The sequence below is a fragment of the Peromyscus leucopus genome, chromosome 9 (genome assembly GCF_004664715.2).
Source record: "Peromyscus leucopus breed LL Stock chromosome 9, UCI_PerLeu_2.1, whole genome shotgun sequence".
Taxonomy (NCBI): Eukaryota; Metazoa; Chordata; class Mammalia; order Rodentia; family Cricetidae; genus Peromyscus; species Peromyscus leucopus.
Genome location: NC_051070.1, coordinates 82,916,092 through 82,940,187, shown reverse-complemented (window position 1 = coordinate 82,940,187; position 24,096 = coordinate 82,916,092). Strand labels below are relative to the sequence as shown.

Genomic DNA, 24,096 nt, shown 5'->3' with positions numbered 1-24,096 from the left:
ACATGCATAAAGCCCCGGGGTTCAATCCAGGTACCCTATGAACTGTGGAAGCACATGGGAGAGAGGTAGAGGTAGGAGAATCAGTAGCTCAAGGTCACCCTTGGCTACATAGGGAGTTCAAGGCCAGCTTTGGCTAGAGACTGTTTCAAAAAATAAAATAAAAATCAATAACTAAAAATAAATATAAATAAAAAATAAAATAAAAATCGACTTTCTCGACTCACTCTCATTTTCTCTTGGTTCTCTCTGTCTCTCTGTCTCTGTTTCTGTCTCTCTTCCTCTTGCCATGTGATGTTATCCACCTTGAAGGCCTCACCAGAAGCCCATGTCATTCCTATGCTCTGAGATCCCCAGCACTGAGGTGAATAAACCTCTTTTCTTTATAAAGTACTCTATCTCAGGTATTTTGTTATAGCAACACAAAACAAACTAAAACACAGGCTTACTACAACAACCATCATTTATTTGCTCATAATTCTGCAATTTATAGGAGGGCTGGCTAGGTTCCTTGTGACATCACCTAGGGCTGGGATGTTCAAGTTGTTATCTCAGCTTGGCCAATCCTCTCACCACGTGGTTGGCATTAGCTTTCTTCATAGCCTGGGTCTCAGGGTGCTTGGATTTCTTAAACTGTGATCACCTCCCCCAGCACAAAGTGTCAGGCTTTCCTATCCTGTCCAAAAGTGGCAGAAATCACTTCTCTATTTTATAGCCCAAAGCAGCCCAGGTGGGCTGGAAATGTAGTTCAGTTCTAAAGAGTTTCTCTTCCCAGAACTGCAAAACAAACAAGCAAATAAAAGTTGGCCACATTTAAGGGGGCTCCTTTTGTTGGGCGACGTAGCCAGTTCTCATTGCTAACAAGTTAGCAGGAGGAAGACGCCTGTCTGAGGCATCCGTGAGTAAATCTGTCCCATCCTTCACTGTGGAGGATGGTAGGGGACAATTCCCCTGGGGCCGTTCTCAAGCCCTGAAAGTGGAAGTCCTCCTGTCCAGAGAAATCAGCCAGAGGGGAATGGCCTGCTGGGTCTTCACAGAGGCTCCCCAGTAGGAGGGAGCTCAGGCTTCACCCAGTGTGACTGGTTCAAAGTGCATCTCAGCAGTGTAGAGCCCTTGGGGAGGATCTGAGTTCTGTTTTTAACACCATGTGTAGCAGTTCACAATTGCCTGGAACTCCAGCTCCAGAGGCTCCAACATCCTCCTCTGATCTCCTTGGTTCCTCCACACACATATGGTACACACACACACACACACACACACACACACACACACACACACGAGAGAGAGAGAGAGAGAGAGAGAGAGAGAGAGAGACAGAGAGAGAGAGAGAGAGAGAGAGAGAGAGAGAGAGAGAGAGAGAGAGAGGCATGTAAGTCAAACTTTAAAATATTTTTGTTTTGTTTTGTTTTGTTTTTGAGACAGGGTTTTTCTGTGTAGCTCTTGCTGTTCTGGAACTGTCTTTGTAGACCACACTGGCCTCGAACTCAGAGATCCGCCTGCCTCTACCTCCCAAGTACTAGGATTAAAGGTGTGCGCCGCCACTCAGCTCAAAATAATTTTTTAAATTGTATTTCTATTGGTCTTCTCCTTTCTCCATTACCACCCCACCTCTATTTCTGTTACTTCTGACCATCCCCCAGATCTCGCCTGAGGCCTTGCTCTCCTGGGCCCCAAACCAAGGCACCACCAGATTTCCTCGTTTGCAAAAGGCCCTGTAAAATACTGCACCTGTCCGCCTCAACTTGTTGGGCAATCCCACATAGGAATGGGTGTGAAAGGGCTTTGTAAACCAGGAGGCTGGACACAGTTGTGCATGGCTGGTGAAGGCGGAGGTATTCCAGAGACACAGCAGAACTGGGGGGGGGGGGGTGGGGGCACAGAGGAACCCTGCTCCCATCAGCTGGAAACGCTAAGAGGTAAAGATGGAGATGCACAGGAGAGGTTTGGAGCAACCGTGCTCTCAGGTGGGGAAACGTCAGGTATGCTGCGTCCTGGCCCTGCCCTCTCCACTCAGATGACTTGGCATAAGACGAGGTGACTCATCAGGCCACCTCACTCTGCCACAAGGTCCTTCAAGTTCATCCACCTGGCTTTGTTGGGACTCGCCCTCGTAGAAACAACCCCCCCCCCCTTGGCCTCTGCCCCAGGACAGAGGGACAGAAATGCCATGAGAAGGGTGGGACTTGGGGGACATTCACCCTGAATTTTTCCAAACACCAGAAAGCAGAGCCCACCTCCACACAGCCAGGCCCTGGTGGGCATCCAGTCCTTGCTACCCCAGTGAGTGGCTTTCTGCCAGGGGAGAGGGGACAGAGACAGGGAACGTGAACAGGTCACAGCAGTTTGAACAGAAGTGGTTTCCTGAGGGGACACTACCACACAGGAAAAGACACCCAGCCCCGACCCAGGGAGGGCTAATGAGTGGCTCTGGAAAGCTGACAGCAGAAAGCTCCAAGAAAGTAAAGGCAGGTGAAGAAATGGGTCATGAAGAACATGACCATCCTGGAGAGTCACAGGCTAGCTCAGAAATGGGTCATGAATAACATGACCATCCTGGAGAGTCACAGGCTAGCTCGCACCTGGGGCCTGGGCCAGCTGTACTTGGGTTTCAAAATCGGGAATCTGGGGCCAGCAAGGCAGCTCAGCAGGTAAAGGTACTTGCTCTCGAGCCCCATGCCCTGAGTCCGATCCCCAGAACACACATAATGAGAGGAGATTTCCGTGTCCTGTAAGCTGTCCACGGACTTCCACAAATACTATGTAGGTGTCCTCCTCCCCAAATAAATGCTTTGTTTGTTTGTTTGTTTGTTTGAAATCAGGAATTCGTTATTCAAACATGGAAAGCAGATGGGCAGGGGTGAGACCAAACCTCAGGGGTCTCCTAAAGAGAGGTCTTTGCCAGAGACCTCTCCTTGGGTCAACATGCCCACTTCCTTCCCAGATTTAGGTTTCAGAAACTCCCCAAGCAATCACCCTTGCCAGGCCTTTTCCAGGACGAGGTGACACCCAAGGAGGTTGTTTTCTCCTCCTGCACTCTGGCATGGTGTCTCTTCTGGGGTCTCACAGGAAGGCAGAAAGGCAGCTGAGACAGAATACGTGTGTTGGTTTCTCCATTTCTGGCCAGCCCCTCAGATGGCAGACTCCTTGAAGGCCAAAGCCTCAGCCACCTCCATCAGATTTTGAGGGTGTCTTCCTTATCAGATCAGGGACTGCCAGAGGGAGATGTGAGGAACAGGAATGCAAGTCTGGGCAGGTGTTTTCTGCCACCTCATAGCTGTTTGAACTTGGGGAAAATTACTTTCTTCATTTGTAAAATGAAGTTAATAATACGTTAGGCTTAAAAGACGTAGATAAAAGAGATCTTAGAGCATTCTAACGCAGCGGATGGTGGTTAATGCAAAAACTCACAACCAGTCAAGTGCAGAGAACAAGCGTCTGTGGGGTGCTTAGCCACACGTGGGACATCTGTAGCATAACCCCTACCCGAAGGCTCAGGGAACATTGTGGAAGAGGGGGCAGAGAAACTTTAAGAGCCAGAGGTCAGGGAGAATTGGGGCAAATCGTGTCTTTTGAACATGACAGGATCACTGTATGCATGAACTCAACAACTTGGTTGCCTGCTCAAGACCCGCCTGCCACATGAGATCACCCCAGTCAACAAGGCATCCTGCGTGGGGGATGGGCTCACCGGCCCCATCCCTAACTGAGGAGCTCTTGACAACTGATAACCACAAGAGGAAGCAGAGTCCGTTTTCTTGAAGACTGTGGGCCTGGTATGTCCACTGTGCTCCAGTGGGTGGCCTCTCACCCATGTCCACAAATTGTACTCAATGGGTTATTTTTAAAAAACGAGGATATGAAGTTGGGAGAAGGTGAGAAATGAACCTGGGAAGAGTTAGGGGGAGGAACAGGGTAATATTCTTAGAGTAAATACAATAGAGTAATATATAAGATAAATATAATAGAGTAGATATAGTCAAAATATGTTGAAGGCATACATGGGATTCTCAAAGAATTAATGAATTGCTCTCTCTCTCTCTTTTTTTTTTTTTTTTTTTTTTTTAAAGTTCCAGGAGCTAGAGAGAAGGCTCAGCTGCTGTTAAGGGCATGCACTACTCTTGTAGAGGACCTGAGTTCAGTTCCCAGCACCCACATCAGGCAGCCCAAAGCCACGTGTAAACTTCAGCTCTAAGGGCTGTGGTGCCCTCTTCTGGCCTCCTCAAGCATCTGCACTCACATGCACATACCCACACAAGACACATACATATAATTTAAAATTAGAAAATAAATCTTAGAGAATAAAAAAAAAAAAAAAAGACTGGGAACTACTCAAATGAGTATCAATACCCATCCCACAGTCTGAAAAGTGACCAGCATCACTCTCACTCCCTGGATGCAGGGTCATCTGTCAGCCCCACCTAGCAGCACCAGAAGTGTGAGTACCTCACCCAGTACAGAGCAGGTGACCAGTTAACAGTGGCCACGGAGCAGTGAGCACGGTGATGCTGATGGAGAGAAGGGAGCTCTCTTACGCCAGGGCAGGAAAGCTTCTGGCAGCAGCAGCAAGGCCTAGAGGCTGCTGGGAGGGGCAGCCTGCTGGAGTAGGAACACCACGGACTTTCACTGAGTCTGTTGGTCTCACTCCTCTGGGACACTGGCCTGGGCTATGGATGATCCAGTGGCTTCAATGGGAGCTGACCCTGTCAGAGTGTCCAGTGACTTCTGAGCCTCAGGCCTGCTCACGGCTCCCCCCACCTATCTCTCACCTCTGTCCATGGCCATTCAGGAAGCTGGGGAGCCCAGGGCTCTGCTGTGGCTGCTGTACAGCCTCTCCTACATGTTCAGAAAGCTCCAGATTAAGTTTGACCATAGGAAGACCACAGCCCGACCCTCCTCGGTGTCTGCTGATAATCTGCAGTGTGTCCGCTTCAGCTGTGGCCCCGAAGGCCACTCCCTGAGTCTCAATCCCAGTGTACCGTAACTGGTGTTGTTGGGACAGAAGGGCTGTGCTATGTCTTAAATGGCAAATGTCAGAGGAGCTTGTGAAGCAACCTCTTGCTAAATAAAGGGTGTCGGTGTGATGATGCTTTTATCTTAAGGTCAAAGTCAAACCACAAAGTAGAAAGCCTTGAACCTATGTCTGAGTGTGTGGGGGAGTGGGGAGGGGGGTAAATACTACAGTTAGCTGTATCTGCGGACCATGCCCTCATGAAGGATGTTCATTCCCAGACACCCCTGCTTTGGGCTCCTGAGCACTGGAATTACAGGTGTGAATGACCATACCAGGCACATTTTTTGTTTGTTTGTTTGTTTTTTCCCCAAAGACAAGGTTTCTCTGTGAAGCCTGGCTGTCCTGGAACTCACTCTGTAGACCAGGCTGGCCTCGAACTCACAGAGATCCGCCTGCCTCTGCCTCTGAGTGCTGGGATTAAAGGTGTGTGCAGCTGCCACCCAACCCAGGGAAAATTTTTGAAAATGTACTTGTGCGTATGCTTATGAACATGAGCACGCATGTACAGGTTGGTCAGGGCTTTTCCAGAGTAGTTCCCTCCTTCCACCCTGGTTTCTGAGGCAGGGTCTCACTATTCCTGCCTCTGTGCTGTGCAGGGGAGCTTCTACCTGATTTTCCCGTCTCCAACTGGCATCTCACTCGGGGATGCTGGGGCTGGAACTGGACTCCAGCCACCTCGTTCGGCTTTTTAATTGTGCTCTGGGGATCAAACTGCAGTCAGGGTCACTTGGCCAATGTTTCTACCTGTGACTAATCTCTCCAGCTCACATTTTTTTTTTTTTTAAACGGGTGTCCATGCTCTGTTTCCAAACTCCTTGAGTTGAGAAAGTCCTGATTCACCCAGTTGGTGATGGGAGGCCCTTCCAGTGATGTCAGACCCACCACAAAGCTACCAGCCATCTCATCCCATCATGATGGCTGTGGACAGAGCAGGAACTGTGCTGCCTGGGTTCAAATCCAACCTCCCCATTTTTTTTTTTTTAACTAATGTTTGCACAGCTTTGTGCCTCGGACATCTGTCTGCTTCTTGCTCCATTCGTTTCTGGGGCAGAACCACTGCAAGGTGAAGGCTTTTCCTTTACGCTTTGCTGGGTGTAAAGTCTGTAGAAAGGTATCTGGAAGCTAGTGAGGGGCAAACTTGGCCACCACCATCCTACATGTCCTGATCAGCCTTAATCGTCAACTTGACACTATCTGAAAGGAGAGCCTCTGTTGAGGAGCTGCCTCGATCAGATTGGCCTGTGAGCACAGCTGTGGGAAATTGTTTGGATTATAACTCATGAAGGCGGGCTCAATGCACTGGGGGGAAGAGCCCTCCCTAGGTGGTCCTGGGCCGTATAAGGAACCTAGCTAAGCATGAGCGGTAATGAGTCATAAGTCAAGCCAACAAATGATGTTCTTCCATGATTCCTGCCCCCAGGTTCTTGCCCTGGCTTCTCTTGATGATGGACTGTAGCCTGGAAGTGTGTAAGCCAAATAACTTTTCCTTCGATTGCTTTGGGGCAGAATGTTTTGTGATGGCATCAGATCAGTCAGAAGAATAGCTCCTTTGCCCTGCTCCTGGATGCTTGTTTGAGTCCTCGATCTCTACACCTCTTTTGCTCCACCCCAATCCTTCTGACCTACTGACATCAGCCTGTCCTGAGTCTTTACCCCACCCTCCCCAACCCTGCTCCCAGCCCCACACAACACACAGCAAGTGGGCTTGTTCATGTGTTTTATTGTAAAAATGTTCAAATAAATTACATCTGCCTTCACCACCAGTACATGCATACAGTGGTTAGTGTGGCTCCAGGACATTCAGCCTAGGGCACTTGTCACAGGAGCCAGGCTGTTCCTCCCACCCCCGAGGCTAGCGTGGCCTCTACAACCGCTTGGAGAAGAGTGGGGGGTGGACGCACACCTCCCACTGTCATCATGGGGGGGGGGCTCTGGCCCTATGTGCCCCTCGGCAGAACGCACGTGGCAAGGGAAGGGGCTGAGGCAGGTTATCCGCTGAACTGGCAACTCGTGTCTCCTGCCCAGCACACAGTCACCTGCAGTGGTGTCCCCCCAGCTCTGCACGAGGCCTCGGCTGACCTTACCACAAAAGGACAGGCAGGGCTGAGAGGACCACAGAGTGCCCTATACAGACATCCATCCCACTTGCAGGGACCCTGTTCTGTACTGGCTCTGAAGACCATGACAGATTCTGGGTATAAAAAAAAAAAAAAAGTTCATAAAAAATATTAATAACAAAAAACATTTAGGCCAGAGTGGGCTGGTTGGAGGTTGAGCATCGAGGACTTATACAGCAGCTAGTTCCCAGACCTCACCAGGAACATCTGGTCCAGTAAGATTCACATTTTCTTTTCTCCCCAGCCCAAACGCGCGCGCGCGTGAACACACACGCCCATTGGCACCTACACACACTACCACCACAGTGGTGGAGAGGGGAGCTCAGTTCACAGTTCTAGAAGCCAAGAACAGTGTGGCCTCACCCCACAGGCCCCACTAAGAGGAGAGTGAGCAGGGGAGGCAGTGAGGGAATCCCCAGGGAAAGAGATGGTGGTTGAGAGTGTGGGTGCCCAGGCTGGGGCTGGGATTTCTACCTCCATCAGGCAGGGGCTGAGGGGCCTGCACCTCATGTCTGAGCTCCCTGGCCATGCCCCAAGTCCTAGTTTCCACAGCCACCCCATTTCCCCTGCACTCCCAGAGTATAGAAAGCTTTGGGCCTGCTGTTGCTATACAGAGACTCTGAGATGGGACAAGGCTCTGGCACACACAGAGGACACCACCCTCCCTCTCCCACAGTCCCTGCCCTGAGATTTGCAGGAAAGGGCTTGCTGGGCAGAGTAATGAGTGGATGGGCAGCTGGGTCCTGTTACTACTGGGGTACTGAGGTGCTCCAAACCCCCATCATATCTGTGCTTCCCCAGAACACCTGGGAACTCCTACACGACAATCCTGGGTCTTACAAGCTCCTTCTTCCAAATGCCTAGCTTAGAGCCAGGCACATAGACATTGCCCATTAACACTGGTGAACTCAGCTGAAGCTCCTGGCCTCAGAGAACCGTATGACAGTCAACCGAAAGACGGGGGAAGACAAAGGCAGCAGACACAGGCCCTCTAGGGTGAGTGCTGCAGCCTCCATGGCCTGAGTCAGCAGATACTCCTGCCAGGCAGGCCCAGGACAGCAGCCTCCCCATGGGGCCATAGAATGGAGGCCTGTCCTGGGCCGACATCACATCCCATGGAAGCAACCAGCTGGAGAAGACAGAAGGAAAAGCAGGCCCCTGGCTCCCCATCTCATCTCCAGGCCCTCTCCTCGGGGGGGTCTGGCCATCACAGGATAACCCGGGTGAGGGGAGGAAGCCAGTGGAGAGCAGGTGGGGAGCCAGGCCCGCCTCACGTGCCTCTGGGGCTGTCTGCCTTGTTGTACTCATTCATCAGCTGCTCGTACGGCACGGAGAGCTCGGACTCGGTGCTGGTGAAGGTGGACTCATCCGATGAAGGGAATTCTCCCGTGCTCAAGGGCGCCTCGGCCACAGCTCCCTGCTGAGGCTGCTCCTTTGAGGCCAAGTTGTCCTCCTCGGAAGACTTGGAGGTCTCCTCATCCGAGAGGCCCGTTTCCTCGTTTTCAAAGGTAATGTTGGCGTTTTGGAAGATGAGTGGATGGTAGTCCAGGGCCTCCCATGGCTCGCCCTCCTCGCTGATCCGGTCTAGCTGGTTAATAAACACTTCAGCGGTTGGGTAGCCATCTTCGGGGGCCTGTGCCTCAGTCTCCGCACCAGCTGGCCTCGACACATGACCTTTGCTTCTTAGAGTCTGAGATACCTCTTCTAAGCTGGGCACTCGATTCTTGGAATAGACCACCAAAGGTACCAGGGACGCAGGGATGTTGGATAGTCCATCCCCTTGAGGCCCCAGCCCATGTCCCGGTCCTGGGACCCTCTCCCCGCCCCCACTAGCCTTCATTGCCTTCTTCCCGATCTGTTTGATGAGGTCATTGTAGGTCTCCTCTTTTTTGGACAGGAAGCTGAAGATGTTGACGTCTTTGGAGGCTGTACTCCCAGCCATCTGCAGAGCCTTCCGGGAGTGTGGGGAGCTCTCAAAGGATTCCTTCCGCCGCCGCCGCCTCTTCTTGATGGCTTTGTGCACTTCCACAAACATGCTCACCTTCCAGTTGACAAAGAGGGACAGCCAGGCCAGCCCCAGGTAAATCCAAAGCTCCACAAAGTAGCGGTACAGGGCATGGTAGTTGGCATCGGGGTTCACACCTGTGAAGACAGGAAGCCCAGAGGGGTCAGCAGAGGCCTACCAAAAGCAATGGCCGACACTGTGCTATCTGAGTGAAGACCATGCAGAGCACAGGGCCGAAGAAGAGACCCAGGGAGACAGCCCAGGAAGAAGTGCTTGTAAGACAAGGGCCCAAGCTCCGGCACCAGAATCCACATAAGTGCTGCAGAGTTGGCTCCATAGTTAAGAGCGTTGGTTGCTCTCTTAGAGGACCCACGTTCGATTCCTAGCACCAACATGGCTGCTTACAACCATCTGTAACTCTAGTTCCAGGGGCTCCGATACCCTCTTCTGGCCTCTGAAGGCATCAGGCACACAGACATCCATGCAGGCAAAAACCCCTTGCACATTAAAAAAAAAAAAAAAGTTTATTTACTTTTCAAGAATCTGCGCCGGGCGGTGGTGGCACACGCCTTTAATCCCAGCACTCGGGAGGCAGAGGCAGGCGGATCTCTGTGAGTTCGAGGCCAGCCTGGGCTACCAAGTGAGTTCCAGGAAAGGCGCAAAGCTACACAGAGAAACCCTGTCTCGAAAAACCAAAAAAAAAAAAAAAAAAAAAAAAAAAAAGAATCTGCATAAGGGGCTGGCGAGACGGCTCAGCCATTAAAAGCAGTGGCTGCTCTTCCAAAGAACCCAGGTTCAATTCCCAGCACCCACATGGCAGCTCACAGCTGTCTGTATTTCTAGTACCAAGGGATCTGACACCCTCACACAGACATCCATGCAGGCAAAACACCAATCGCTGCTCATAAAATACAAATAAATAAATAAATTATTTTTTAAAAAAGGCAGAAGACTCCCCTTAAAAGGCCAGGTGTAAAGGAATGCAGCTCTCTACTCCCAGAGCTGAAGATGGGCGGGGCCCTGAGGCTTACCGGCCAATCGGCCAGTCTAAGAGATGAGCTCCAGGATAATGAGATTCTGTCTCAGAAAACGCAAGGGTGGATGTCGTCTGAGCAAATGACCCCTGAGGTTGACTCTGCGCGCACACACACACACACACACACACACACACACACACACACACACACACAGACCTGGACGACCCTCGCCTGTCTTTCTCCCTCAAGGACTGTGGCTCCAGCCTAGCCCAACTCTGAGCCCCAGTTTCTCCAACTGCAAAAAAAAAAAAAAAAAAGCCAGAACTGAGGCTCCTCCCGGCTTGAGGAGAGTCAAGGGGCCCTGGGGGCGACTGAACAACAGCTAGCTCATTAGGAGTTGAGCTGTCCATTCCTCTGCTCCTCCGAGCCTGTGAGTGCATCACAGCTCAGTTAAAAACAGAATGAAACTCAACCTTAGCCGGGGTGCTGGCACCCTCAGCACCGGGGAGGGACTCACTGATTTACTATGAATGATGCTGGTGGACGGGTCAAGACGACCCAGGAAGCACCGACCTGGCAAGAAGCACTCTAAACTCTTTACCCCACTCCAAGGTGGAGTCTGCCTCCCTGTCTCTGCCCTCTCCAGGGTAGCTCTTTGACCGATCGCCTGGAGGGCTCCACCATTCTGCAAACTCCTCTGAGACAACAGGCTCCAGAAAGTCTTTCGCCCTGCAGCTTCAGAGGTCCTTCTCCCTTCTAGAATGAGTTAAGAGTCCCTTCATGGTCAGGTGACGTGGCTCAGCGGGTAAAGCTGCTTGCCTGAGGACCTGAGTGTGATCCGCAGAACACCCCCCCCCCCATACACAAATAAATAAACGTAATTTTCAAAGACAGCCTTTGTAACTCTGTATTTGCGGCTACCTCGATCTTCATCCAAGATGGGAAGTAACTGAAGTGAAGGGCCTAAAAGAGGCAACCTCCAGCCCCGATGAGGGCCTTCCCCAGAGCAGGAGCTACAGCCCCCGACTGAGGAGGTGCCCTGCTCTGACGGCAACCTTGCACAGGGCTCCTGATCACGAGCAGAGTCGGATAATGGTGGCAAAGAAGCCACAGCCTCACCCAGCCCATTTCTACCTTCAGTGCCAGGGAAATGAAGCGGATTCAAACGTGCAGCTATTGTTACAGACGCTAAACATGGGAGGACGGGTCTGCTGTCTCACTGGAGCTCAGAAGTATGGCTAAAGGTTACCACAGGCTTCCCCTCAGCAGGCTCTGGGGCCCTGGACCTAAACAATGCACAGGCTGTGCCTCTCACTTTGTGTCCAGACAGCAGGCTGGCCCCAGGAAGCTGGGGTCAGGAGTGTCCACTAGAGCAAGCATCCTGTCCCCTCCACCCACTCAACTGCACCCTCACAGCGTTCCACACAAACAGGAGCACAGGCATGACCTCCACCTGCCCTCTGGGCAGAGCAGCTGGTGCCGTGACCTCTGGGGCGCAGAGGTGGAGGTCAAGAGGGAGGCCACAGCCCGACACTGGTTCAAAAGGGCTTCAAGAAAGTTAGGGACCAGGAGGCTATGCAGGCCACAGGCACAGGGCACGGAGCATGGGTGGCTGGGGCAGGCACAGGCCCCCACACAAAGGGGACAAAGAACCTCTTCATTGCCTGTGGGGATTAAGCAGAGGAGGAGTGTGTAGGGCTGAGGGGGCAGGGCAGTGGGGAGAAGGCCTCCCTTGTCTTGTCTGGGAGCCACCCTGGTTCAGCTGTGTGGGGGGGAGGGTTGGAGGGGGGGGTGCACGTGCACACATGTGAGAGTGTATGTTTGGATCTATAGCTCTGGAAAAAGGCTCACCTTCTACAGGTAGGAAGGTGAATCCAAGTGAATTTGGTGTTTGTGTGTGTGTGTGTGTGTGTGTGTGTGTTGGAGCGGGGGCAGGAGAGAGGTAAAACACTAACAACCAAGAGGAGAGGATGCTTATCAGATACCCCAACAAAGCCCCTCAAACTGAAACTGGAGATGGTGATGTGGCAGAGGTCAGGGGGAGGAGGCAGGGACTCACCGGCCACAAAGTCCCCAAAGCCAATGGTGGAGATGGTGATGAAGGAATAGTAGAGACCTTCGATGTAGTTCCACTCTTCCGTCACCATGAACACAAAGGGTGGGATCACCAGGTGGACCAGGACGCCCCACACGATGAAGATGGCCGTGCACGTGATCTGAGCCTTCCGCTGGTGGGGTGATGGGAAAGCGAGTCAGCCGTGGGAAAGGACTCCGGGATTCAGAGCCCAAGGTGCTCCAGCAGATCGAACAGGACAGCCGGCATCCATGCCAACACCTGCCCTCCCGTCCCCGTGCCTCCCACCCCGTAACCCTGAACCCAGGCTTCGGGACATACCAGGCTCACTCCTCTCCTGGTAAGAAACTGGCCCAGCCTCTTGGCACGTCCCCCGAAGAACTTGCCCAGGGCGCTGATCCACGTCAGGCACAGTGGCACCCCGAACAGACCGTAGAAGACACAGAAGAGGCGCCCAGCTGGGGTCTTGGGAGCCACGTTGCCATAACCTGAGGGAAGACAGGGTGAAGCAAAGGACACATCACAGCCAAGAACACGGAACCACCACCACAACTGGGGTCTTGCCTCTTGTGTGTATGCAAACACCCATGCATGCACGCATGCTCGCTTGCTCGCACACCAGCTTCAGAGGGACACATTCTTTAAGACCAACTGACCATGTTCTAGTAACATAGGTATATAAGCATATTTCCCTTGATCATGCTCTGACCCTGGTCATTTATACAACTATTTCTACAGAAAGGGCTTTGTCCCCTCCATTATATTGGGACCTCCCTGTAGGCAGGCACGAGGCCCACCGTCATTAGGGGCTGGCTCCACTGGTTCATTCATTTGGTACAGAGATGCCCTGCCCTCACTGATCCGATACCCAGAAGTAGTGTGGAGAGCAGACTCCAAAGACGGCCACTCCTAATCCCCTGTCCTTATGTAAACGCTCATGTCAAGGTGTAGTCTATGAGTCCGAGTATCAGTGACTTGGTGGGCCAGAGGGGCAGAAGTGATGCAGGCAGGTGAGGCTGGGAAAGCCCACTGCGATTCCCTGCCTTCACGCACTTTGGAGAATCTTCCTTCTTGGAGCCCAGCTGCAGAGCCACACGCAGAGGCCCTGTGCATTCAGTCACAGCCAGCCGTCAGCACCAATGGTCAAGCAGTAGGTGGGAGAAGGCAGCCTGGCCGCCAGGCCAGTGGTTAGCCACTATTTGATTACCATATGCTGCAGAGCCCCACACAAGGACTGTCAGCTGAAACTCGCCAAACCCAAAAGATGGAAGACAGTGACTGCTTTAAGCCACTGACTTCTAGAGTGGCCAGCCATGTAGCCAGAGAACATTGGAGCTTTGTTCGGTGAGCAGTCTATCTAAGCTGTGTAGCTCTGGCCTTCAGGCCATGCCAATATTTCTGCTTAAAGGGACCAAACAGAATTCAGAACCTTTGGAATCCATGTAAAGGTTGGGGGGTGGGGGGTGGCCTGCCTATAGCATCCCAGCACACAGGTGGCAAAGACATGGGATGCCTGGAACAAATTGACTACACTAGCCAAAATGGTGAACTTTTGATTTGGTAGAGACCATGCCTCAGTATATAAAGTAGAGAGCAATCAAAGAAGACACTGATGTCAACCTTGAACTCCCGCACATATGCATCTACGCACATGCGTGTGCCCACACAAATACACTCACATGCACACACCAACACACATATGTAAATAAAGATACAGAGTCCCACTCAGTTCCTATGGAAGTAGTTGCACAGGTATAGCCCATCACCCAGGACTTACTAAGTCCCTCCTAATCAGAAGGCCAGGGTAAAACTGTATGTGACTTCATAGGAGTGAGGATGTGGACGTGGGTATACCAAAGGTCTAAGGGGACTCACCAATGGTGGTGATAACCGTGGCTGCGAAAATCATGGCATTAGGCCAGTTCCAGTTGTTGAAAGTCTGGTTCCCTGTAATGGCCACACCCTGATCTGCAGCATCAGACACCACCTGTAAAGAGAACCACAGGGAAGGTCAGGGCTGAGACAATTTCTGGGCGACACAGATGTAGCTCAGTGGTAGATCCCCCCTTGCCTAGCATGCATACAGACTCTGAGCTCTGTTCCCAGCACGGCATAAACCTGGCATCATGGCACACACTTATAAATGCCAACACTGAAGAGGGAGCAAGAGGAGCTGGGCAGTGGTGGTGCATAATCCCAGTACCCAGGAGGCAGAGACAGGAGTTCGAGGCCAGCCTGATGATCTACATAGTGAGTTCCAGGATAGCCAGGGCTACACAGAGAAACTCTGTCTCAAAAATCCAAAAAAGAGGGGAAGGATCAGGATTATCCTTTGAAGTCAGCTTGGGCTACCTGAGCCCCTACCCCAGACCAATGACACACCTCAGAGCATCTTCATTTAATCATCCTAATATCTAGCAGTGTCTGTATTAAAGAGCTGAAACATTTCATAGAGGACCAGGGAAGTTGAATGATCTACCCAGGTCCACATAGCTTGGGAGTGACATGAAACCAGGCACCTGGTTCCCAAATCACCCACAGAGCTGAGAAAGCTTGTACCACAGGCTACTGGGAAGAGGGCTTTTTCAAAAGAGTTCCCAGGTGATGCTGGTCCCGGAACTGAACTCTAAGCTACGTGATTATTCCACCTCTCTAAGAGGCGGATGACACGCAGTCAGTTCAGAAGTCCCCTGTTCCTAAGTCCTCCTTGGCCTGGGAAGGAACTTCCAACCATTTTCCCGGTGGGATGGCCATGGAGTTCAGCTCAGTATCCTCTTGAGGCCAAGGATACATGTCCTTGAGGATATGTAAACCAGCTAACCATCCTTTCCCCATACTGAGGATGCTCCTGAGCCCTCCTCCTCACAGGCTCCCCTTGCCTGGAGAGCCTTTCTTCTCTCTGCCCTGGGCTAAGCCACTTTCAGAGCAGGGACAGACAAACAGGTGGTGAGCACACCTCAAGGTGATCAAAATTGTGTTACGAGTCCCCCGAGTTTCCAACAGGTAGGAGGCCCCAGGGCAGGCATCATCTACTCCAGTATTCCAGGACTTCCTGAGAAGTACCAAACCTGGTTCCACACACCTCTGCCTGCCTCACTCCAAACTTCAGCTCTGCCCACCACTCAACTCAACCTACCAATGGAGCTGTATCAGCTGCCAGAGCCTGTATCCAAGAGCCCCATAAGGGGCTCTGAATCTGGGAGGGGGGTTTCAAGTTCTCCCACTGAGGATCAGCCCCAGGGTGACCCATCAGACTAAAGACCAGGAACTCAGCCAAGTTTCCTATAAAACCCAAGCCAAGGACAGCGGGGGAACAGAGTGAGGGGTGGAAACAAAGGAGAGGTGGAGAAGCCATCATTTCTAGGCCGCCGAAGCGTGACTGAGGTTTGGAGGGAAGGAGGGAACGCATGGATGGTTCCGAAGGAATGCAGTTTGCAGAAGCAGCAGACGCTTGTGTAAATGGATCTGTGGACTAGGCGAAGAATTTTCCATGATGACATGCTTGCCCGACACCCCTTCAGACCACAGGCCGCTTGCTGCTCTACCTCCCACTGCCATTCCCAAGCCTGGGAGACATGGAAAATGGGAGCTCACACATTCCCCAGGGTGCTAGAGGTCTATGCAATCTATGTAAAGGGCATCTTAGATGCTGACGGACCTGAAGAACCATCCAACAGGTTCTTTCCTCAATTCTGGGGGATTGAACCCAGGGTCTCACACCTGCTAGGAGATAGCTCTGGTACCAAGACACACTTCAGCACTCAATTTAGAAGTTCAATTTAGTATTTAAAAATCTGTCTGGAGCAAGAGAATGAGGAAATTCTAGAGCTCCACATATTGACATTACACAGACGGGAAGAAAAAAAGCAGAACCATTTCAGCCCCTACCTGTTATCTCAGAAATCTTAAACCAGACAGCCTGAAACAGATAAGAGAATGCAACAATGAGGCTTGTAGAGTGCTCACCTCGCACACGCAAGGCCCTGGGCGGCACACTTGGAAGGTGGAAGCAGGATTAGGAGTTCAAAGCCAGCCTGCGGTAGAGGCTCTGTCTCAAAAATAAATAAGCAAGGAGCTGGAGGGATGGCCCCGGAGTTAAAAGCACGTGGACTCTTTGAGGATCCAAGTTTGGTTCCCAGCCCCCACACTGAGCTGCTCACAACTGCCTGTAACACCAGATTCAGGGAGATGCAGTGGTTTTGGCCTCCAGGGGCACCTTCATGCATTTGCACATACCCAAATGCACACACATACATGTAATTAAAACTTATAAAAATAAGTTTAAATAAATAAATAATAGGCTGGGTGTAGTGGTCCATGTCTTTAATCTCAGCACTCAGGATATAGAGGGAGATGGATCTCTGAGTTTGAGGCCAGTCTGGTCTATATAGCAAGTTCCAGGCCAGTTAGAGCTATATAAACAAATCAATAGGCAGAATAGCTTTGATTTGGATCTAAAATGACGTTGGGTCACCACCTCTGATCATTCCCATTGAAATCCTGGGAAACAGGAAAGATGTGTGTTTACAGAAAGAAAAAGTCTCTCTAAGAGGCCCAGGCTGGTCTCAAATGCAATTATCCTGCTTCAGTCTCCTGAATGCTGGGCTTACAGGTGTGTACCACCAAGTATGACTCTCAAAGCCTTCCAAATGGGGAGACCTGAACATCTGGAATGAGTCGAGTACACTTCCTTCACTGAAGGGTGCAGAGCCTTGATGTCATGTTCAAGGCACTCAACCCCAGAGCCAGCAAGGCGGCCCGCAGCCACCTTCAGTAACAAAAACCCAGTATCTGGGTCCATTCAAAGGCGGCTAACATCCCTAAACAGTACTCTCATTACCAGTCCAGACACAGGTCTCCACGGTCGTGCCCAAGGCCTGGCCTCTACAATGGCTTCTTTCATTTACTCAATGGCGTAGTCAAGTTATCAATAGCTCACCACTCCCTTGGGCAGAAGATGCAAGATTAAGAACCCGTGCAGAAAGAGAAGATGGCCACAATACTCAACGAGGAAACATGGTCAGAATTAATACAAAATGAGGATCTTTTCCATTTTCAAGTCTTCATACTTTTGAGTTAGAAAAGGCCAATGGAAGGAGCTGGAGAGATGGATCGTTCAGTGAGTACGGTGTTCGCCATGACCTGAGTTCAGATTTCCAGCACCCACAGAAAAGCTGAGTAGGGTAGTATGCACCTATAATCCCAGGGCTGGAAGCAGGACAACTACTAGGTGGATATGTTGGGGGGGGGGAGTAGGGGGGGTGTTGTTCCAACCTAGCTGAAACAGTAAGCTCCAGGTCCATTGACTGACCCTGTCTCAAACAATGAGGCAGAGATAAACAGAGGAAGAGACTCAATGTAGACCTCTGGCTTCTACATGTACATTCATATTCCAATGCATGCACGCGCATGCAAAAAAAAGAAAAAAGAAAATGGAAAAGCTAGTATAGGACAAAGGGGAGCGTCCTTGGTCTCAGCTGACTATATAGATCAACAAACACAAGGGTGAAAAGTAAACCCCGAGGTAGATTATCTATCTACCCAGGATTGGAGATACCAAGTTCACTGTGCTTCAGGGTCAGGCCACACGTCACACGCAGTCCCACTCTGTGTCAGACTTTACATGTCATGTATGAGCCACCAGGGAAGCTTCTGTAGATAAAGATTCTGCCCCTGCAGTCATCAGCTCCTGGTACTGAGACATGGTTAGGTCCGGGAGAGCACCGTCCATCAGGAGACCGTATGGTACACATACATATGTACACATGGAGCCAGTTCCCGTTTCTGAAAGGCTGGCAGACAGTTCACAGGGAGCACTGTATGTCAGGTGGGGGATACAGTTGTCAACAGACAGAAATCTGTCTTCTCACAGGTTTGCTCTCAGGGTTGACACGGAGATGCTGATGCCAGGTAGTGGACAGCGGGCCAAGGGCACGAAACGCTGAAGAATTCTCAGGACAGCCCTACCCATGATGCCTCATTGCTCAAAGGCCACCCGTGATTTGGAAATCATTGAGAAAGGACTAAACAGCCATGTAACACAGAGCTGAAGAACACAGGATGGCGTGGAGAAAGGCAACCCTGGCCTTCCCGCCTTCACCCCACTGGTGGTAGTGTCCTCTGAATAAGAGCTCGAAGCCCCAGCCTCTCCCTGGGTTAACAGGAGTCACGGCTCACCTGCTCTACCCGTGACTTGCATGAGTTCTCCTGAGTCATCTGCCAAGGACAGATAAGGAAGATATAGAAGATAGGCCTTTTCTGATTCCAAGAGGCCCTGGCGCCGTTAAACACCACCAAGCCCTGCAATGGTGGGAAGGCCCGGGACTCTAAAAGGGCCGCAGAGGTGGGAGATGGACGCGTGGGGTGAAGACTTGGCACATTCGTGCTTGGGGTCGGTGCACCTCCAAGCTTCCCTCCCCCCACTGCTTCAACAGCCCCGGGGCTTCCCAGTGGCCCCTGCTGCTGCTTCCCCTGCCCACCACTCCCAGACGTGGCTGGCTTTGGAATCTACATGGCTGCCTGTCAAAGCTGAACAAGGACGGGGGTGGGGAGGGATGATTACAGCGTGGGACGCAGAGTGTTGCCGTGGCCAGACGCCCCCTTGCTTGGACTTTGACACATCCAGCACCTGCCTGGTTCTTCCCGATTCTGCCAGACATCACTTGGCACGGAGCTGAGTCCAGATATTAACTTGGGAAGGGCCAGCTACCCACTTTCCCACTGTGTGGAGCCATGGTTCTGGTGGAGATGCATGGCTGGCCATGGTTGGGATTCCACAGAGTGAGGAGGAGGCCTGAACCAGTCTCCCAGAACAGAAGGGCTGACCCAGGATGGAGGTCATCCCCGGGTCAGGGGAGGGACGTGGGGGAGTCGGGCAAAGCCTGTTAGACAAGGCGTCCTGTTCTCGGGGTTAGGGAAACAGCTTTCGCGGGAGGAGGTGGCCCCGGCTCCTTTGCAGTGTTCTTTAACTTGGCTCCTAAATTCACAAGAGACAATATTTTCATTTTCCTCCTAAGCCTGGAGGGTGATGGAGAGAGGGAGCCGAGCCTGCACAATCCAGGCCAGGCTCCTGTTTGGGGACGGAATTGAGTTCCCCGCTTGTCACCTTCATCATAAAGCCAGTGTGATTTATTGAGGTCTTACTACATGCCAAGGGTTGTGCTCAGCATTTTACGTGCCTTTTAGCCCATTTAATGAGGACAGAATTCTGCTGGAAAAGACACTATCATTTTTTCCACATTGCAAATGAGAATCTGAGGCTGAGACAGCAAGGAAGGAGCCAGAGGTCACGGTACTAAAAGCTACAAGGCTGGGACTAGAACCCAGGGCCACCTAATCACGGTGATCCTGTCCCCTTCCCCGGCAGAGGCCACAGGAAGGAGGCCTATGCACACTTCCACTCCTTCCCACCAGCTGAAAAAACAGTGCCCTAAAACCAGGGCACCACTCCCACCCAGCCCCCCAGTAAGCCAATATCCATGCCCCGACTCTGAACTATGGACGCCAGCCATCCACACCGCCACACAGTCAGGTAGGACATCTCTTTGCCTGGGGCAGAGGAAACTGTGGCCAAGGCATGAGCCTATACCATCTAACCAGCCAGCCCCCATGCAGCTATCGGGCCTCACCTGCAACTCCTACAGCCACTATGGCTTCCAGAACACAGAACCTTCTCCTGCTGTGTGAGATACAACCTGAGTAACTGCCCCCGCAGTACAGACACACGGTGGTGCTCCAAGAACCAGAATCCTTGGACTCTCATTGGCTGCCCCTGGATCCCTTCTTCAGTACCCTGTGTTCACATGGTCCCACTGGCCTGGGAAGCCACCCCACCTGCCCACAGTGCTTGAGACTGCAAATATTGAGACCGTTCAGTGTCTCTCACTGGCTGTTAGGCTGATATTTGGGCACCTATGGGGACGGGTGCTGATCCAAGTACTTAACACACTTCACTCAGTGAATGAGTAGACCCTGTAAAGCAGGTACCACTATTAGTCTATTTGGGAAGATGAGAAAGCAGACTCCAGTCCAAGGTCAGTGGTAGAGCTGGGATGTAAATCCAGACAGTACCACGATAGTACCAAGGGAGAGGGTCGGGCACGCATTAGGCTGTATAGTACAATGAAGCCAGGCTTATAACACATTGCCCCAGATAATCACAAAGGAAATGTTCAATGTCACCAGAAAAGGTGGGTCCCCCCCTGCAGTATAAGCTCCAAGAAGGGAGAGACTTCGTACTCCTGGAGCTTAGGCCTCTGCCTAGCATGGAGTAGCTGCACAATTAAACACTTGTTAAGTGAACTTGAATGAAGAATGGGGTCCTCCAGCCTCAGCTCGTTTGTCTTCTGATGCCCACACACCCCAACATTTTCCAGCACTGTTCTAAAATAGTTTTTTGTTTTTAGGTAGGAACTCATTGTATGGCCCTGGCAGGCTTAGAACTTGCGATATAGACCAGGCTGGCCCCAAACTTACACAGAGATCCCCCTGTCCCTGCATCTCAGTGCTGGGATTAAAGGCTTGCACCATCATGCCTGACTATAATTGGGTTTTGAACAATTTTATCTGCAATAAAGTAGAGGCTTTTGTCCAGCAGAAAAGGGGGGGGAGGGTGCTGACCCCAGAAATGGTGGGGTGTCCAGGATAAGGCTGAGTCCTGGGGTGGGGAAGACAACCTCCAACCAAGGGACAGTGGTTCTCCCAACCTAAGGGAAGGGAAGGAGCCGGCTGGAGAAGGGACAAGGCGGGAGGGCGGGGGGGAGACACAGAAAGAGCCAAGGAAAGGCCACAAGACAGCAGAGCAAGCGGTGGCCGAGCCAGGCCAGGGGTAGGGGAATGCCCATGGGGTGACCAGATTGTCCTTCCTGCAGGAAGGGCACCTGTCATCTCCGGAAACCCTCACAAAGGCAGTGGATATGGAAAGAACAGGAAAAGGAATATAGAAGTCAGAGCCGACTGATGTATTTACTACCAGCCTGGCACTTCACTGACTCTTGGCCAACTCCTCCTCTCCAAATATACTCACCCCTAGTCATAGATACTCCACTGCAGCGATGACAGACGGAGTCATCTCAGACACAAGCTGTTCTCGAGGAAAGCATTTGGACCTACCTGGGACTGCGCTGGACAGGGTCTCCCCAAGGCTAGCAGCAGGCCTCGGGGAAAGTGTCCGGCTGCTCTTGCCTGTGTTTTCTGAATACACGAGGAGCATCCAGGACCCAGTGAGGGCTGGCCAGGTGTGCCTGTCGTCAGCACGAGGGTGCATCTGTCTTTCTCTGTCTAAATTAGGAGCACAGACCCTGTAGGCGTATGAGATCCAAGTAAAGGCCACTTGACCACAGATCCAAGTAAAGGCCACTTGACCACAGGAGAGACGGGAGGAGGGGGCAGATCCTGGGAAGGGCCACAAGCTCTCAGCCTGTGACTATGGCAGGGCCAGCAAGAAGAGGTGACAACTGTCAGTTCCTTTCTCTTCCTATGTCATCATCTCATCCTCAGGTCACATGAAGAAATCACTGTGTCTCCATAGTTAGGTGTCAAGGGCAGGGAGAAACCGAGGCACCCTACCCATCCTTCAGAAGAACCTTATCTCTTGCCTCCAGTTCTCAGCCATCCTCACCAGTGTGCCATCCAACTGAGCAAACCGAGCAGGGTGCTTTGGGGAGTGGGTGGGTCCCAGCACCAGAGGCTCTCCTCAGGTGAGGTGAGGCCAGTAGGGACAGATGGCAACTTCTCTGAACTTAATTCCTAACTCTCTCTGCTCCTAACTCTCCTCAGTTTCACAATCAACAAAAGTCTGCCTGCCCCTGGCCTCACACTCACTCGCTGTCCATGTCCATTTGGTCTCTAATATGACCCCCCCTGCCCCGCCCCCATGGGAAGCCAAGGGTGGAAGAACCCATCGGAAATGGAGGGGTTCTCTACACAAGTCAGATACCTGTCAGGTAAATATTTGTAGTTTGGGCCTACTGAGTACAACTGTCTTTTTTTTTTAAGCTACAGACAGACATAGGTCAAGGGAGGAAGACCCCAAACCATCCCTCATCCCTCAAAGCAGTTTAGGGTATCAGGGTGGGAAGTGAGGGGCCAATGGGGAGCATCAGTATACACAGCTGATCAGTTGACCCCTACTCAATCTGATAATCCCCACTGAAACTTGGGAACATATCAAAAATATCTTGGAAGAACTAAAGATACCACTGCCTCTCCTGGGATTAAAGGCGTGAGCCACCAACCGCCTGACCTGTTCACAGATTTTTAAAATTTGCCCCCCAAAGTTGCCAGGCAGTGGTGGCACACGGCTTTAATTCCAGCACTTGGAGGAGGCAGAGGCAGGTGGATCTCTGTGAGTTCCTGGCCAGCCTGGTCTGCAGAGTGAGTTCCAGGGCTACACAGTGAAACCCTGTCTGGGGTGGGGGTGGGCAGTTCCCCCAAAATGAGGTCTGGTAGTAATGCCTACCTGCAATTCTGACACTCCAGGAGAGGCAAGGAAAGCACAAGTTCAAGGCCAGCCCGTCCAAAACAAACACACCACACCAAACCAACAAGCAAACCATTTCCTTCAAAGCAAAATAATAAAAAACAAAACAAACACACAAACAAAAAGCTTTCGCAGCTGGCTTTAGTGCTGGGAGTGGGAGCTGAGAACTCGGTCCTTCTGTCTTTCTGCCTGAGCAGAGAGCATAGGGCAGGGAGAAGGAATTTCTGGTATTTTCTTCACTGCCTTCTCCCCAGCCCAGGGTGACTGGGGTGTGGCTCAGGGGGCAGCTATAGTTCAGACCAAGGTATAGGGAAGAGTCCAGTGGTACCACCTCCCGCCCTGTGCCAGCTGGAGGCCCAGCTCACAGCGGTCTTTCCTTCTTACCCAAGAAAGGGCAGGTCTCCTTTGGGGCAGGTGGTGGACAGCCGGGGGGGGGGGGGGGGGGGAGCTGCACCATGTTGCTCCTTCATCACTTGTTACAGTTTCTGAGTGTGCTGGATTGTCACAGCATCTCTCTACCAAGACCTGGAGGCTTCCCAGCGACCTCTAGCCTCTACGCCTACATCTTCTCTACAAAAGAAGATCTGACCATGACCTCCTAAAACCCCAGATTACTGCCCAGACCACACCTTTCCTCACCCTAACCCTCCTCTTCTTTGGCATGTTCAAAGTATATATTGCTTTCAGCACTGAAAATTACTGCTCCCCCATCAGGAACCCCGCTGCCAGGCCCACAGTTCACCTTCCGTCTTCCCCATACCCCCCAGGCCGGAGAGGAGGCCCTTCCTGTCTATACCCATGTTTCGTCCTTGAAGGAACGTGTCCGGTGCCCACCTGGCTTGCTGTCCCTGATAACGCAACCAGCCAGAGCACCCTACCGAGCACCGGTGAGGCTCCACACATGCACTGCCGTGGGGGCCTTGCAGGGAAACTCACACCCAGGTTTCAACTGGAGCCCCAGGAACCCAGGCAGCCCGTGATGCAGGGTGGAGAAGGGCACCCTGCCGGCTTTAGGGGTCACTACAGGACTGTCCCACTTGTCTTCCAAGACAACACAGTAGATGCCAGAGAACAGGCAGTGATGCATCACCCGGACCAATGGGACCCCGGTACTGGGACCCCCGACACACCACCACCACCACCGCACAGTGACGAGGTGAGTAATGGGGAGGTAGCGGATACAGTGTGGATACACTGGACGAAGAGAAGAGGGATGATTCATGTCCCAGGCAGGAAGCAGCAAAGGGCATGAAATCTTACCATGTGACTCAGAACAGTGAGTTAAAGTTCATGAATTACTTCTGGAATTTTCTGTTGAATACTTTTGGACCGCAGTTGACCATAAGTAATCAGAAATTATAGAAAGTGAAACCACAAAGGAAGATTACCGTGCGGTGGCTTCTTGACCTGGACAATACCTTCACATGGGGCGGGG

General features: G+C 51.8%; 1 protein-coding gene across 1 annotated transcript in view; it reads right to left on the bottom strand.

The window, feature by feature from the left end:
* Positions 1-6,708: 6,708 nt before the first annotated feature.
* Positions 6,709-24,096, bottom strand: part of Kcnk5 (potassium two pore domain channel subfamily K member 5) — a 42,799-nt gene continuing 25,411 nt past the window's right edge. The window contains exons 2-5 of the mRNA XM_028879689.2: positions 14,057-14,168; positions 12,503-12,669; positions 12,167-12,335; positions 6,709-9,267 (exon numbers count right to left, since the gene is read on the bottom strand). Of these exons, the coding sequence (XP_028735522.1) occupies positions 8,396-9,267; positions 12,167-12,335; positions 12,503-12,669; positions 14,057-14,168 (1,320 nt within the window). The 3' untranslated portion in view covers positions 6,709-8,395. The remainder of the gene's footprint in view (positions 9,268-12,166; positions 12,336-12,502; positions 12,670-14,056; positions 14,169-24,096) is intronic.